The sequence below is a fragment of the Enhydra lutris genome, unplaced genomic scaffold (genome assembly GCF_002288905.1).
Source record: "Enhydra lutris kenyoni isolate GAN:26980312 unplaced genomic scaffold, ASM228890v2 scaffoldscaffold31, whole genome shotgun sequence".
NCBI classification, from domain to species: Eukaryota; Metazoa; Chordata; class Mammalia; order Carnivora; family Mustelidae; genus Enhydra; species Enhydra lutris.
In genome coordinates, this window is record NW_019154115.1 from 17,774,041 (window position 1) to 17,791,664 (window position 17,624).

The 17,624-nt window shown below is 45.4% G+C and overlaps 1 protein-coding gene across 1 annotated transcript in view; it reads left to right on the forward strand.

Annotated features, from left to right (window-relative positions):
- Window positions 1-16,393, forward strand: part of LOC111153122 (ankyrin repeat and death domain containing 1A) — a 42,499-nt gene extending 26,106 nt beyond the window's left edge. Inside the window, 7 exon segments of the mRNA XM_022511920.1 lie at window positions 6,732-6,830; window positions 7,886-7,984; window positions 9,008-9,103; window positions 12,596-12,664; window positions 12,666-12,804; window positions 15,290-15,421; window positions 16,332-16,393. Of these exon segments, the coding sequence (XP_022367628.1) occupies window positions 6,732-6,830; window positions 7,886-7,984; window positions 9,008-9,103; window positions 12,596-12,664; window positions 12,666-12,804; window positions 15,290-15,421; window positions 16,332-16,393 (696 nt within the window).
- Window positions 16,394-17,624: the final 1,231 nt, after the last annotated feature.

The following is a 17,624-nucleotide window of genomic DNA, read 5'->3' on the forward strand; positions in this document are numbered from 1 at the left end:
ACAGAAAATGAACCCACAATTATATGGTCAATTAATCTTCGATAAAGGAGGAACGTACATACGATGGGAAGAAGAGTCTGTTCAGCAGATAGTGCTGGGGAAACTGGGCAGCCAAATGCAGAAGAATGAAACTGGACCACTTCCACCACACACAAAAATAAGCTCAAAATGGATGAAAGACCTAAATGTGAGACCTGAAACCATGGAAATCCTTGAAGAGAACCCAGTAATTTCTCTGACATTGGCCACAGCAACTTTTTTTTTTTTTAAGAATTTTCATTTATTAAGGGGTGCCTGGGTAGCTAAGTTGGTTAAGAATTTTCATTTATGGGGCGCCTGGGTGGCTCAGTGGGTTAAAGCCTCTGCCTTCAGCTCAGGTCGTGATCACAGGGTCCTGGGATCGAGCCCTGCATCGGGCTCTCTGCTCAGCAGGAAGCCTGCTTCTCCCTCTCTCTGTCTGCCTCTCTGCCTACTTGTGATCTCTCTCTCTGTCAAATAAATAAATAAAGAATCTTTAAAAAAAAAAGAATTTTCATTTATTTATTTTTGAGAGGGAGAGAGAGCAAAAGCACAAGCAGGGGGAGTGGCAGGCAGAGGGAGAAGCAGACTCCCCACTGATCAGGGAGCTGGATGTGGGACTTGATCCCAGGGTCCTGGGCCAAAGGTCGATGTTTAACACACTGAGCCCCACAAGCACCCAGCCATAGCTACTTTTTTCTAGAAAGGTCTCTGGAGGCAAGGGAAACAAAAGCAAAAATAAACAATTGGGATTACATCAAAATTAAAAGCTTCTGCATAGCAAAGGAAACACTGAACAAAACTAAAAGGCAATCTATGGGATGGGAGAAGATATTTGCAAATGACATATCTGATAAAGGGTTAGTGATCCAAAATATATAAAGACTCAACACCCAAAAAACAAATAATCCAATTTAAAATTGGACAGAAGACACAAACAGACATTTCTCCAAAGAAGACATCCAGATGGCCAATACACACAAGAAAAGATGCTCAATGTGTCATCATGAGGGAAATGCAAATCAAAACTACAATGACAGATCACCTCATATGGGTCAGAATGGCTAAAATAAAAAAAACATAAGTAACAAGTGTTGGTGAGGATGTGGAAAAAAGGAAGCCTCTTACACTGTTGGTGGGAATGCAAACTGGTGCAGCCACTCTGGAAAACAGTGTGGAGATTCCTCAAAAAATTAAAAATAGAGCTACCCTATGATCCAGTAATTGTACTACTGGATATTTACTTGAAAAATACAAGACCACTAATTCAAAGGGATACATGCACCCCTATGTTTAGTGAAGCATTATTTACAATAGCCAGACTATGGAAGCAGCTCAAGTGTCCATTGATAGGTAAATGGATAAAGAAAGTGTGGTATATATAGTTAATGGAATATTATTCAGCCAAATCTTACCATTTGCAACAACATGGATGGAGCTAGAACGTATAACGCTAAGGAAATAAGTCAGTTAGAGAAAGACAAATACCACATGATTTTAGTCATATGTGGAATTTATGAATCAAAACAAACAAGCAAAGGAAAAAAAAGATGGGGGGGGGGCAAACCAAGAAACAGACTCTTAACTTTAGAGAACAAACTAGTGGTTGCCAGAGGGGAGGTGGGAGGAGGGATGGATAAAACAGGTGATGGGAATTAAAGATTATACATTATCACGATGAAAAAAAAATAACAACACAGAACTATACCCCTGAAACAAATAATACATTATATGTTAAGAAAAAGATTAATAAAAAAATAAATAAAATTTAAAAACCAATATAAGATTTAGAATAATCATTGTAGGACTATAAATTAATTGGAGATAATTAAAATGATTTTAATATTTACTCTTCTGTAGGAACATATCTCTCTACATATATGAATAAAACTTTAAACCCACCAACAAAGTTGAACTTAAAAATTTTTTTAAAGAAATGAAACATAAAAGGAAGTTTGGAAAACAGAATCATCCAGATTTTTACTACCCTGGCACAAATATTCTTCTTTATTTACTCTCTTTTTTTCAATTGCCTACTTTGGTATAGATTATACTACACATACTACATATACATATATACTACTTTGGTTAGAATTATACTACGTATATAATTTTGGGTCCAGATAATCACGAGCATTTCCATGTGGCTGCATAGGTACTGATGGTGACATCTGGTCTGATGAATGGAGGCACCGTGATTTATCAACCTCCTCCACTGGGATAGAGCATCTGGCTTACTTGCCATTACAGATAGCACAGCTGTATGCATATGACTTCTTTTCTTTTTTTGGAAAGATTCTCAGACATAGGGAATTTGAGGTCAAATATTGTGAGCATCTTTCTAGCTCTTGATATGTAAGCTGGACCACTTCCTGAAAGTCTCGTGTGCATCTGTAGAACCACGAGCAGTGTCCAGGCTGCGAGTGTCCTGGTCCTCTTACCCCAAGAGCTTTACATTTTTTCCCAATTAAAAAAGACCCCAGCAGCACCTGGCAGGCTCAGTCAGAAGAGCCTGGGACTCTGGATCTCAGGGTCGTGAGTCCGAGGCGCATGATGAGTGTAATGAATATACAAGAAGATAAACTTTAAAAAACAAATATCAAGTATCCCTCACCATTGTCTTAATTTACACCCCTTCGATTATTATCAAAAGTGAACATTTTTCCATTTGTGGTAAATCGTCTCTTCAAATTGTTTGCACATTTACATGTAGGGATCTAATTTGATTTTTCAATTAGTTTGCATCTTTACTACTCTTTACTTTACTACTACTAGTACTTTACTACTATTGTATACTACTCTGTATGTAGTATATATCAGACTTCTGCCTCCAACGTTGACAACAAAGATTTCTTCCTGGTAAGTTGTTTACCTTTTCATTTGGGCTAGGTTTGCCCCTATTAATTTACTTATATTATTTTTGTTACATTTACATTTTTAAAAAAAATGAAAATAATCTACTGGTAGTAACAGTGTCAAAGACACGGTCCTAAAGAGTGAAGATCCTAACAAGTCAAATCTGATGTTTTTCCTTTGTTTTTTTTATATTGTTTCTACGCCTGGTAAATGAATCTCTTTGCTCCTAACTTCAAAATAATTTGTTCTCTTCTAATTTTTAATAAGTTGATTAAAAAAATTTTTTTTTTATTTTTTTACTTTTATTTGACAGAGAGAGAGCTCATAGGTAGGCAAAGAGGCAGGCGGAGACGAGGAAGCAAGCTCCCTGCTGAGCAGAGAGCCCGATGCGGGGCTTGATCCCAGGACCCTGAGATCATGACCTGAGCCGAAGGCAGGGGCCTAACCCACCGAGCCACCCAGGTGCCCCCATAAGTTGATTTTTAAAGATTTATCTTATTTATCATTTATTTAAGTAATCTCTACACCCAACATGGGGCTTGAACTCACAACCCCAAGATCAAGAGTTGCATGCTCTTCTGAGCCAGCCAAACACCCCTCCATAAATTTTTAAAAGCCAACTTTTAAAAATCAGATTTAAAAAAAAAATTTTTTTTAAGTATCTATGGTATCAAACAGGGATCGATGTGTATTTTTCCTTCCAAAATGACTGACTACTTATCTCAACACCTCTTACTTAATAAGCCTCCCTTCTTTGACACATCTTATTAAATATTTAAATTTCATGGACTATTACAACGAATTGTTTCCTGTAGGGGTTTCGTGCTCTTTCCGCCCGTGTTGGGGGCTGATTCGGTCTACACAGCGGCCACCCCTAGTGTCTATTCATCAGAGGCAACCTCAACCTCTGTTCACTCTTCTAAAAGAGCAGACACTCCCATTTGTTCCCCCATCTCTGATGACTTTCTGCCTCCGATGGGATCTGCTTTCTTCTTAGCATTTGGCACAACTGATAGGACAAGTTGTTTCTTGTGTTTATTGTCAGTTTTCCCCAACAGAATGCAAACTCTTTGCTGATGCTGTTGCTGATGATGCTTTGTCTGTTCTGTCCACTGCTGGATCCTCAGTGCCTAGAACATACTTTGTACACAGTGGACAATCTATACATACTCATGAATGAATGAATACCTGCTAAACATTCACCAACTTCAGCTACCTCTATCTGCTGGTTCAGGAGGACCAGTGTTCTGCTAGCTGGGGATCTTTGGCTGCCTCTATTATGGATGTCCCCTCCCTCTGATGCAAGGCAATAGAGCCAATACTATGAGCCAATACTGCAGCATGGGGCGCATCCTGGTCTCTTTTAGGGATGCCCTGCCCTCCTTTGTCCTTTCAGATTGCTGCAAGATGTGGCTCATATGTGTAATAAAAACAGTTATTGGGGGTACCTGGGTTAACCAGTTGGTTAAGCATCTGCCTTCAGCTCAGGTCATGATCCTGGAGTCCTAGGATGGAGGCCTGCATCAGGCTCCTTGCTCAGTGGGGAGCCTGCTTCTCCCTCTGCCTGTTGCTCCCCCTGCTTATTCTTTCTCTCTGACTAAAAAAAAAAAAAAAAAAAAAAAAAATTATCAGTGGGGTTTAGGAGTGCAGAGTATAAGCAGATGGATGGTAGGGGTGGAAGAAGGCCTTCACTAGGTATCTTGTGTACTTTTTGGTTTTGTTTTTTATAAATAAAATGTAAAACAACTAAAAACAACTTTCTCTCTTTCCACTCCCCTTTCAGACCACATTCCCCCAGATGTGTTTCCAGGACAACTGAGGCTAGATCTGGTGTATTCGCTTATCTCCATAGTTTGCAGCTTCCTGGAAAGCCAGGCCTTGTAGTTCTGACAAGTTTCCAGAACTTGTTTCTCACCTGAGATGTGCATTTGAGCCAGTTTTAGTCTCTGCCCATTCACTGGCACAGCCCACCTTTTCCAGGCCGGATTTTGATTTCACAGCCATCCAGCAATGATCCGAGTTGAAATTCTTAGAGTAGGTTTACTTGGGTTTAAACAATTTTTTTTCTAGGGATGCCTGGGTGGCTCAGTTGGTTGAGCCACTGCCTTCAGCTCGGGTCTGATCCCAGGGTCCTGGGATTGAGTCCCACATCGGGCTCCTTGCTCAGCGGGGAGCCTGCTTCTCTCTCTGCTTCTGCCTGCCACTTAGCCTGCTTGTACTCTCTCTCTGACAAATAAATAAAATCTTTTTTTTTTTTTTAAAGATTTTTATTTATTTATTTGACAGAGAGAGATCACAAGTAGACAGAGAGGCAGGCAGAGAGAGAGAGAGAGAGAGAGGGAAGCAGGCTCCCTGCCGAGCAGAGAGCCCGATGCGGGACTCGATCCCAGGACCCCGAGATCATGACCTGAGCCGAAGGCAGCAGCTTAACCCACTGAGCCACCCAGGCGCCCCAAATAAATAAAATCTTTAAAAAAATTTTTTTTCTAGATGTGTTTCAGAATCCTTTTTGGCATTTATTGAAATTTGGGTATGGGATTACATTAAACTTGTAAATATAAGAGAAAATGGTCATCTTTATAATATATTTTCACTAGGAGCATGAAGTCTTGCTATTTCTTTGTCTTCTTTTCTATCCCTCAGTGATGTTATATGGCTTTATTTTGCCTTTGATATGTCCATTAACAATTACACTCTTCATAGATACTTTGTATTTTGGGCTGTCATGGAGAAGATATCTTTTAAAAGATTTGTCATTTCTTGTAGGGATTCAAAACAGGAATGCTATTGTCTTGGGTTTTATCTTCTATATGACTTTGAATTAATTTTACTACAGTTTTTTTTTTGGGGGGGGGGATAACTTTTTTAACCTGCCTAGATATACAATCACATTGCCTACAAAATCACCATATAGTTTAAATCTTCTTTTCCAATATCAATAAACCTTTTTCATTTTTTTTATTTTAAAAAAATTTCTGGCCTAAACTAATAGACATTGGTAGAAGACATTTTTATCATTTTCTGTGTCTGTGTGTGTGTTCTGTTCTATAATCTTTTTATACTCAATATATGAGGGTGTTTTTCCACTATCAATCTTACTGGCTTTGTACTATTCCTCTGTGTCTGTGTCACTATATCACCAAGTGACAAGGATGGCAGTATCTCCACTTGGTCGTATGGTCAGGAGGGAGTCATAAGGGACCATAGATGAATGAGTCTTCCAGCCTTGAGAGAGGCCTTGGATGTGTGTTGGACTTGTGAGGTCTCTGTTCTGGTTCCAGCTGACTCTCTCATTCATTCCTTTCATGCATAAACAGTAATCAGGCACCTACCTTGGTGCTTGAGGGAGAAACTCCCAATAACACAAGGTTCTTGTTAGCTATGGGCAAGTCATTTATGTCTTCTGAACCTCAGCGTTCCTGTTCATAAGAAGAAAATACTAGTAACACCATTTCTATATACGCTGCCTAGGTTCATGTGTGGATTCAATGAGATATTAGAGAATTTTTAAATGTTGCTAGAAGGGAACCTCAGGAAACATCACTTGTTAGATGAAGAGTCCAGAGAAGGGAAATGACTTGCCCACAGTCACATAGTGAGTTCCTGGGATAGCGAGGTCTCAAACTTGGATCTTCAGGCTCCCACCCAACTTACAATGCAGAAACTCCAGGGTTTCAGCCTTTGGGTCTATGGATTCCTTGAGCCAATGATGTTCTCCGAGGAGCAAGAAGGGCCAAACCGAAAAGCACTTTTTGTATACAGCCTTCCCTCTGTCCACCCCCAGCACTAACCTACCAACCTGTGCAGGGCGGTCCTGGGAGGGACCCATCGGATGACCCATGTGTCTCCTCCCCCAGCAGGGCATCTCTCCTCTGCACCTAGCTGTGAAACACAACTTCCCTGCCTTGGTCCAGCTTCTCCTCGATGCCGGTAGTGACCTGGATGCCACAGACAACGTAAGTGGTTGCAGAAACCATTTGGGCCCCAGAGGGCTTCTGGGCACCCTCCCAGGCTGGCAGGGCTTGGCTGCCATCTTCTAGCCTGGCTCAGAGCTGAGAAATTACTTCTTTAGTTTGTAAAAGAGCTGTGTGAATATTTGTTGAAGGGAATGGCATTTTATCAACCATTCCTATATTTGGAACATTTTGGTGGTTTCCACGTTGCTGCCATGGTCCATCAAACACTCCAGTAAACATCTTCCTACGTTCTACTGTCTCCTTTCACTGATTTTTTTTGTCCCCGCTTTGGGAAAATTTCTAGGACAGGGGTGAGTGGGGCAGTCTTGTGTCACAAGAGGCCTCTGAGTCCTGAAGTTGTGCTCAGTCAGGAGCCCTTTCAGTGTCCGTTCCCCACATGCCTCCCCCCAACCATGTAGTCCTCAGTGCCTGTACCTACAACCACGAGCAGTGGAAAGCAACTTGGCAGGATGCAGCACATACCTTCAAAACGATCAGGCTTTGTGCTTCAGTGAATTGGGCCTCAAGAAATACATTAGAAACTCATGCACAAAGATACCTATTGCAACATTGCTTATCAATCTTCAATTTGCAAATGGCTCAAATATTTAATAATAGAGAAATGATCAGGTAGATTATGGGTTAGACATAGATTACTGTGGAGCCGTTAAAAATGGGCTTTGTCGGAGTTTATAATATGTGGACAAGTTAGGTAGAAAAATGGACGCAAAATATATAGATGGGATGATCTCATGTAAAATCAACAAACCAAAAGCATTCTACATTAAAGAGTAGAAGAATTATATTGGGCTCGTTACAGAGATTAACTTAGCTAGCAAGTGGTATTTTTTTTCCTTTATTCTTTCTGCTTTTTTATCAAGTTTTCTCTGGTACTGAGTTTATGACTAAACCCATGTTACTCCCTCCCATAACCTCTTAGAGAAACTTGTTAAGATGCAGTTAGAAGTATACCCACCTTGGACCTGTCCTGGTTTGAGTTTTGGGCCACTTGTACATGCTTTTCTACTCTCCTATCCCCTTGGCTTCTTCCCCAGAGGCAGCAGACACCCCTCCACCTTGCGGCTGAGCACGCCAGGCAGGACATAGCGGAGATGCTCCTCATCGCGGGGGTTAACTTGAACCTGAGAGATAAGGTACATCTGCTCCCAACCAGCCTCCCTTTCAAGCTTTCATGGCTTCCTCTTTGCCAGAGACCCTACTACAAAAACCTCCTGCTCTCAGACTGTTGAAAGCTTCCCATCCTTTATATACTAGCTCAGATGCTGCTTCCACCAGGAAGCCTTCCTAGCCCTTCCTCCTCTGAGGTCCCTCAGGACTAGGCCTGCCCTTCTGCCGGTCTAGAACTATGAGGTGGTTGTCTTCTGTTTCATGGTCCCTCAGATTTTGAGCTCCTTGAGTTGCCCATTGGTGAGGGGGAGGAGTAGAGGAGCATCACATCACTGTCTCACAGTCCCCTACATGTAGGTCAGGGGTAGGGAAGCTTCCTGGCTCTTTGTGCCTGGGGGGGTGGGGGCGCTACTCCCTCAGGTGGCCAGAGGTTCCAGATGAGCTGAGGACTTGTTATAAGGCTAAGGAGGTCACAAGCTTGTGAGGGAAAGGGGCTTGCACAATCCTTGACATGGTGTGTGGAAGAGCTGTGGGGGGGGGCAGAAATAGGCCCTGAGGCTAGACCTGGAGGGGGGTTCCCTGGCTTGAGCTGGGCCCCAGGGAAGCCGGCCAGGTGCGAGGAGGAGCTTCCCAACTCCCTGCACCTGCCTGGAGATTGAGGCCAGCCCTGTGCGGGATGCCTGGAGCAAAAGGCTTGATATGAGGGGGCGGGTAGACGTGACTTGACGATCCCAGTCCCCCTCTCTGGGCTCTGGTTTCAGCTGAGAAGCGGGAGAGGTGACCTCTATTTCACAGGTGATGTTGAAGAGTTATGCAGGCTGAGTTTCATATGCTCTAAGACTTCCTAAATCTAAACAAGAGGCAGTTGCTGGAATTACTGCCTCATTCTTCCCATGCCTTCCATGCCCCTCGTCATGCCCAGAAAACATTTCTGCTCTCCTTTCTACTGGAAGCCACTTTCTTAGGGGCAGAACGTTTGCAGCAGATGCTAGAGGCCACCCTACAGCCCTCCTGTAGCAACTCTGGCTTCCCTTACTTCTTCCTCGCAGCAAGGGAAAACCGCCCTGGCAGTGGCCGCTCACAGTAACCACGTCAACCTGGTGGACATGATCGTAAAGGCTGATCGCCTCTACACGTGGGAGAAGGTAGGGACACCCTGCTCAAGGTCTGTCCATGTTGCAGAGGGAGCGGCCAAGGCGCGAGGTGGGGCTGGCTTTGAACCCCAGTCCTCACCCAATTCAGGTCCCCGCACCGCCCACCCTTGTTTCCAAGGAGGGGATAATCCTGGCCTTACCCACCACCAGGGCTGTCTGTGAGCATCTGGAGCTGAGAGAGCCAAGGTAGTCCTGGGGCCGTGCTGGGGTGGAGGTAGTATGGATGCTATTACTTTTTTTTTTTTTTTTTTTTTAGATTTTGTCAGGGACAGAGGGAGAGAGAGCGAGCGAGCACAGGCAGACAGGCAGGCAGAGGGAGAAGCAGGCTCCCTGCCGAGCAAGGAGCCCCATGCGGGACTCGATTCCAGGACCCTGGGATCATGACCTGAGCCGAAGGCAGCCGCCCAACCAACTGAGCCACCCAGGCGTCCCAGTATGGATGCTATTAGAGCACCTGGTGGATGGACGCGTGTGCGCACGCCTGCATGCGAGAGGACCAAGATGGCAAATTGGTTTCCACTCACTGCCATCTCCAGGTGACTGGGATTGCTGCTGGGGGTGTTGTCTCCAGGCAACTTTCTGAGCCCAGAAGGAAAGAGTGCTGGGATGGATTAGTGATGCTTGCTGAGGAACTGGTGAAGAGTGGTAGCAGATGTAAGATCATGCTGTTCCAGTCGCCAGTAAATGGGGTCAGGTAGGGAGGGGCTTTTTTGTTTTTGGGGGGTTTTTTAGTCTTTGAGGTTGTTTTTATAGTTGGAAAATAATTTTTGCATTTACTTCACTTTTAAAAACTAATAATTTATCAACAAATTTTAAAACCTGGTTTTCCTTGGGGTGCCTGGGTGGCTCAGTTGGTTAAGTGTCTGTTTTCCGCTGACAAGATCGCAAGGTCCTGGGATGGAGTCCCTTCTCAGGAATCCCTGCTCAGCTGGAAGTCTGCTTCTTCCTCTCCCTCTATCCCTGCTCATGCATGTGCTCTCTCCCTTTCTTGCTTACTCTTTTAAATAAATAAAATAAAATAAATCTAGTTTTCCTTAAACTTTTAAATTCATTTTGTAAATCTTCATTTACACAACTGGTATTTTTAGGAATCTTGGGAATTTCCATTTTCTAGGAAGGCTTTTTTTTTTAAACATTTTATTTATTTGAGAGAAGAGAGAGACAGTGAGAGAGAGAGCATGAGCGAGGAGAAGGTCAGAGGGAGAAGCAGACTCCCCGTGGAGCTGGGAGCCCAATGCGGGACTCGATCCCGGGACTCCAGGATCATGACCCGAGCCGAAGGCAGTCGCCCAACCAACTGAGCCACCCAGGCGCCCACTAGGAAGGCTTTTGATTAATGTTCGGACCCATGTTTAAACTTAAACTATCTTAAACAATTTAAGCGACTGATTACATCTGATAGATTTTTTTAAAGATTTTATTTATTTATTTGACAGACAAGAGATCACAAGTAGGCAGAGAGGCAGGCAGAGAGAGAGGAAGGGAAGCAGACTCCCCGCTGAGCAGAGAGCCCGATGCTGGGCTTGATCCCAGGACCCTGGGATCATGACCTGAGCAGAAGGCAGAGGCTTTACCCACTGAGCCACCCAGGCGCCCCTGATATTTTTTTTTTAAAGCACTTTGCTTCCTTAGTTTTTCTTTCTTTCTTTCTTCCTTTTTTTTTTTTTTTTTTTTTAGAGAGGGAGGTGGGGGAAGAGGAAGAGAGAGAATCCCAAGCAGACCACGAGGTTTGATCCCATACCCTAAGATTATAATCTGAGCTCTAATCAAGAGTGGACACTTAACTGACTGAGCCACCCAGATGCCCCCTAAATTCTTTAAGATTTTATTTATTTATTTGACAGACTGAGATCACAAGTAGGCAGAGAGGCAGGTGGTGAGGAGTCGGTGGGGAAGCAGGCCCCCTGCTGAGCAGAGAGCCCGATGTGGGGCTCCATCCCAGGACCCTGGGATCATGACCTGAGCCGAAGGTAGGGGCTTTAACCCACTGAGCCATCCAGGCGCCCCAGGTGCCCCCTAAATTCTTAAATTATCCCAGTAAATCAAACTTATAAAGTGAATCTCAAATATCTTAAACATTCCAATATTGTCTGCAAACTTAGCTTCTCCTGTACTGCTCATAAAAATCACTATTTCAAAATCAGTAACAAATTTCAATAGGAATCATAAGATATTCTCTTTCATGGACATACTTACTAGATTCTAGAAACATTACAGCCCCTTTTCATAAAACAGGTTACTCCTAACTGTGACCCCAAAATATTAGTACCAAGGGTTTGATGAACTGATTCCTCTTTATGCTTGATTCTAACACCTCAGACTTGAAAATTTCTCAATGCTAAGGCATCTGGGCAGTTAGAATCACAAACCTCCCTCCTACCCGCAGGCTAATTCAATCAGAATCACTGGTGTGGGGACCAAGCATCTGTAGTTTTGTTTTGTTTATTAGATTTTATTTTTATTTTAAGATTTTATTTAACAGAGAGAAAGAGAGAGAGATCATAAGTAGGCAGAGAGGCAGGCAGAGAGAGAGGGGGAAGCAGGCTCCCCAGCGAGCAGAGAGCCCAGTGCAGGGCTCCATCCCAGGACTCTGGGACCACGACCTGAGCGAAGGCAGAGGCCTTAACCCACTGAGCCACCCAGGCGCCCCTAGATTTTATTTTTTAAATTAATCTCGACACCCAACATGAGGCTCAAGCTTATACCCCCACAATCAAGAGTTGCATGCTCCACAGAATGAGCCAGCCAGGTGTGTCCCAGGAGTCAGTGATTCTTAAAGCTCCCAGATGATCCCGTGCACAGATGCAGCTGGGAACCCTGCTGAGGAACCTCCCCAGGTGACAGCCAGTCTCCCGGGTCATCGAGTCACTGGCCACTGTTGACCAGGATATAAGATTTGCAGCTGCAGACGCCAAAACCCACCTGAGCTTTTTTAAGAACCATAACTCTGTACCCACGTCCTTTAGAGGGGCTTACTTAGGCTTTTGTGGGGTTAACTTAGGCTATCACATAATTCTTTTGTAACTTCTCATTTCATCACCTGCTTTGCATAGAAAGAATTCTGTAAGCCCATCTTTACTACTTGTTGGGATTCAGGAAATCTAGTTAGTGCCTGATCCTTGGTTTGGCTTGATTGGTGTTAGCCACAGCTGCCGAGTCTTTCTGCTCGTGCTTGTGTAACAAAAACACAGAGAAAAGAGAGGAATTGGGAAGGCTTCCCAGAAGAGGTGGCATGTGGGTGATCTTTGGACTGTGGCAGTGGGGTTGAGGGACAGGGAGGTGAGAAAAGGAATTCTGGACAGAGGAACAGTGTGAACTGCTGGGGTTCCCAAATTCAAAGCAAGGCACAGAGCAAGAAACCCGAGTAGCACACACGATGCCCCAGCCCTGGGATGCTGCTAGGGCCCCTCCAAACTCCCACAGGAGAGCCTGGCAGGGATTTCCCCCCAAATGGCAGCTGCACTTTTGGGATCTGCTCCACAGGATCACCCCGTGCGCAAGGACCCCAAGGATCCCTATGGGAAGAACTTGACCTTTAAACAGGACCATCGGCTTGGGTACTTGGGAAAGGCAGCAATTCCACTCTGTGCTGTGGCGACTGGCCTCCAGGGACCTGCGGCCTCACGAGTGGAAGAAGTTGGCATATTGCTGGGAGTTCACTGAGGTCCACGCCATCGAGCAGCAGTGGACAGGTACTGCCCTGCCTCTCCCCACCCCAGAGTGACCAGTGGGCGGTGGCGGGGGGGGCATTGGATATTCGGTTTTCTGTGTTTCTGGGGGGAAAGCCCGTGCAACCCGCAGCCTGACTATAGTAAACCGCATGCCATCACCAACATCCCACATGGCTCTCCATCCTTCCAGGCCTTTGCTCAGGCTGTGCCCTCTGCCTCTCCCTCCCCACTGACCTGTGAACTTCACGTTCTTCATGAGTTAGGCCAAGCTGATACCCATCATTCACACACCAAACGAAAGTCACTCCCTATAAAAAGGAGAGGACCAGATCTTGCCACCATTATTTAGTATCTGTTTGGAAATGTTGGCCCAGAGCTCCTGGGTGGCTCAGTCGGTTAAGTGTCTGCCTTCAGCTCAGGTCCTGGGCCCGGGGTCCTGGGATCTGGGATTGAGCCCTGAGTTGGGCTCCCCACTCAGCTGGGAGTCTGCTTCTCTGTCTCCTTTTGCCTCTCCCCCCATCATGCTCACTTGGTCTCGCTCTCAAGTTAAAAAAAAAAAAAATTGCCCCTGGTACTAGGACAGAAAACAAACAGAAATAAGGACTGTAAAAATTGAAAGGAAGAGAGAGATTAACTTCAGATGCTATAATCATGCACAGGAAGTCCAGTCAACTGAAAAACTCAATAAAATAATGCAGTGAAATGGCTAAATATGATAAATATGATATAATAAATGATAAATATAAAATACAGACACCATAGTATTCCTGTCTACCATCAATAGGTGGGGAGGATATATAGAGGTATTTTGGAAAAGCTATTCCATTTGCAATAGTTTCTAAAAAGAAATATGAATGGCATATGAGTAAAACAATAAACATTAGTTCAACTATAAACAAAAGACTTGGGTAGGTGGAATGACAGTCTATTCCTGGCTAGACGTGTTAGGTAGACATCGATTTCTCCCAAACTAGTTTAAAATTTTGATTTTTTTTTTTTAAGATTTATCTATTTTACAGAGAGAGAACAAGTGGCAGGGGCAGAGGGATAGGGAGAGATAACCCAAGCAGATTCCTCACTGAGCTCGGAGCCCAACATTGGGCTTAATCCCACAACCCAAAGATCCTGGCTCCAAGATCATGACCCCGAGATCATGACCAAGAGCTGGATGCTTAACTGACTGAGCCACCCAGGCTCCCCTGATTCAGGTTTAATCACATCAAAATAGGAGGTTTTTGAAACTTGACTAAAATATTCTAGAGTTCTCTTGAAAGAATCAAGAGGGAATGATTAAAGATTTTATTTACTTGAGAGAGAGAGAGCATGTATGAGAGAGCACAGGAGAGAGAGCATGAGCTGAGGTTGGGGGGCCGAGGGGAAGGGAGAAACAGACTCCCTGCTGAGCAGGGAGCCTGACTTGGGACTTGATTCCAGGACCCCGGACCATGACCTGAAGTGAAGGCAGACGTCGGTTAACCGACTGAGCCACCAGGCACCCTGAAGAGGGAATAGTGAAGGGAAGGGAAAAGTGAAGAGGATCTAATCCAAACAGACTTTGATAGCTCAAAAAATTAGCATAGAGAGATACTGGACAGAAAAATATGCACACCAGTTAGTGGAACAGAGCAGGGATAAGAACTTTCAGAGAGGATAAAGGAGCACGCCTAAATAATGGGGCTGGGGGCAAGGGATAGTGAATAAATGGGCCAAATGAAGCCGCTATGACAAAGGCAGCACATGAGGAAGTGCCTGCTGATGGCCCAGAGAGAGTCAGAAAGTCTGAGCACTCGGTGGACTGACCTGGCCCCAGTGGCTGGGAGAGGAGACCTACCTAGTCACAGAGTGGAGTAAAAAGCTCACCCCCTCCTCCCACATCACAGAGTGTGGACAGTTATTTTCAAACATGGCCGTACATTGGAATCACCTGGGAAGGCTTAACACCGCTCACTGCTCAGGCTGCACCCAGACCCAAGTAGGTTGGAATCTCTCCGGGTGGGTGGGGAATGGCACCCAGGTGTCAGTATTTTTTGGAAGGCTTCCGGGGGTTTCCAGTGAGCACCTACAGCTGAGAACCACTGGTGTAGGGGAAAGAACATGGCCACCTCTGTCTTGCACTAAGCCAGTTTTCTCATCTGTAAAATAGGACCAATGGCAGGCAAGGCACAGGTTACTGTGAGTAGCCAGAGAAGCAGGGAATAGTCCCATGCGTCATGGGATCACAACAAGGAGTGCCAAATCTGTCTTCAGAGCGACACCAACATGATGCATGGTGGACGCTCAGGAGAAAGCCTGCAGCTGGGGAAGTTCTAGAGTCCTCAACACAAAACCTCCGCCCCCACCGCCTCTGAGCCTGTCCTGTCCCTCCTCTCCCCATCTCTGGGCTGAGCTCCACTGGAGCTTAGAGAAGGGCCTGGCTCTCTCCTACCTGGCATGTGCGGGAGGTGGTGCAGGGCAGTCAAGGGGGGGCTCGGTTGGCTCCTTCTCTTTCTCCCCTCATGGTCGTCAGGCACCAAGAGCTACCAGGAACACGGCCACCGGATGCTACTCATCTGGCTGCATGGCGTGGCCACCACCGGTGAGAACCCTGGCAAAGCGCTGTTTGAAGGCCTCGTGGCCATTGGCAGGAGGAACCTGGCTGGTAAGTGTCCCTAGCTCTGGGCAGCACTACCCCCCAGAATGTGACAGAGCCCCCGGAGGTCTGCTCAGACCACAGTGCAGTGGTGCTGGCTCTGAACCTTCTGGATTCCTGGTCCTAGCCTTGTCTACTGGAATTCAGGCAGAGCCCTGGGCAAACCAGTGCCTCCCAGGCCCCCATCTCCCCATCCGCACCGTCAGCGTGCTGGCTCAAATCATGCCTGGAACCTTCATAGCCACAAAGCCACCGATGCTATCATCTCTTCCTCTCTGGCCCTCTGTACTTTGATTTTTTTTTTTCTAATTTGGAATAAGGCTGGAACAGCCTGCAGACCTCTTTCACAAACAGTAAGACATATGGGCCAGAACTGGCTTAATAGGAGTTCCAACAGTTCGATCTGGTCAAATAAATAAAATTTCTGAGACCATCACAACCTTTGGAGCCTGTCCATTCTACATGCCTGGTTTGAGATTCTCAGCACCCTGTGGAACTATCAGGCAAGCAAGATAGAACATTCAGTACTAAAAACAAAATCAGCTCACAATGAAAGAGCTGTAAATACCGTAATGGCCGCTGGTGTGGTGCACTATGGGGAGACTCCAGGACGGGGTATCAGGCAGTCAGCAGTAGTAATGAAGGCAGTAACAGTGAAAACAGGGCTGGCATGTCCTAGAGAGGAGAAAGGAGAGCCCCCTGTGTGGTGGGTAACTCACAGCAGCTGTGGGCAAGGTGGAAAAACAATCATGGCCTGGGGTGTCGGGGGGAGAGGAGTTAGGGATGACTTTTTTCCCAAAATGTTCTTAAATATCTATCTTCTTTTAGCACAAACACTGGCAGGCAATTAAAACATGAAACTAGCCCTGTGAGGCAGAGCGTAGGCAACATGAAGCAATAGGATTCCTCTCTCTTGCAGAAAGCATCAGAAAGAAAGCAAATGCTGACCTGGGGGCCCCCAGCAGGTGCACGGCCATGTAACCAGAGGGGCCAGACTTTCAGGGGCATGGGGCCTCAGAATGGGAGCCACTGAACAGAAGAGGACCACCACGAGGGCTTTAAAAAAAAAAAAAATCACAGTTAACAGACCTCCAGCTGCTCGTACTGAACCGCACAGCCGAGCAGGAGCAGCGGGCACGGCTTATAATCTTTCACGAGGGCTGGTCTGGGGCCGGCTTGGGTTCTGCAGGCTCTTCCCCCAGGTATGGTTCTTTACAGTTCTTGGAGCCTCACAGCAGTCTCCTGAGATGCAAGGGTCATCTTTTCAGAGAGGACACTGAGGCCCCGGATGGATAAAGCAGCTAGTCCAGCTGTTGAGGTCGGGGGCCAAACCACGCATTCCTGTCTCTCCAACCATCACTTACAAAATGGACCGCCCTTCGCTCATTCACTGGCTTTTCATGAACACCACGCTTTACTCCACAGCTCTGTTTCTGTCCCCAGTTGTGTTCCAGGAGGCACATGCTCTTTTTTTCTGTTTTAGAGTTTTTTTTTAATTTAAAAATTTTATTTTGAAATCCTTTCAGACCTAACGAAAAACACTGCAGAACCAGTACAAAGAATTTCTGAAAACACTTCACAATGCAGCTTCCCCAAATATTAACATCTTAATCACAGCATAATTTTCAAAACCAAGAAAGTGAACACTGATACCACACTCTTAACTCCTCCTCTGACCTGATTCCCATTTTGTCCGTTGAGCCGTTCATGTCTTTTTCTGGATCAGGATCCCGTCCAGGAATACGCCTTACATTAAGTTGTTGTTGTAAGGACCTATTTAGCCAGAGTGACTCCATCTTGGTTAAAAGCCATTTTGTTGTTTGTGCAGTAAAACTTAAACTGACCCTGCCCCCCTCCCCCGCCGAGAAACTTACTTAGAAGCAAGTCTGGGAAACCAGTAAAATATGGTCAGCTAGTTCCTAATAATAGAGCCCAGAATACAAGGCCAGGTCGGCCAGTTCCTGATAACAGAGCCCAGAATACAAGGATGAGTGGGGCCAGGTGGAGACATCCAATCAGTAAGAAACACACATACTTTTTCCCTAACCACCAAAGAATGTAAACCCCGCGTTTGGGCGCCAACCTTGAGCACCAATTCTGACCAAAGTAATAGGTTAGTTCAAACAGCTACTATAGGGTAAATTGCAATTCAATTGGCCACCTGCGTGTGACCTAACATGACTTCAATCTCATTGGCCACCTATGTGCGGCC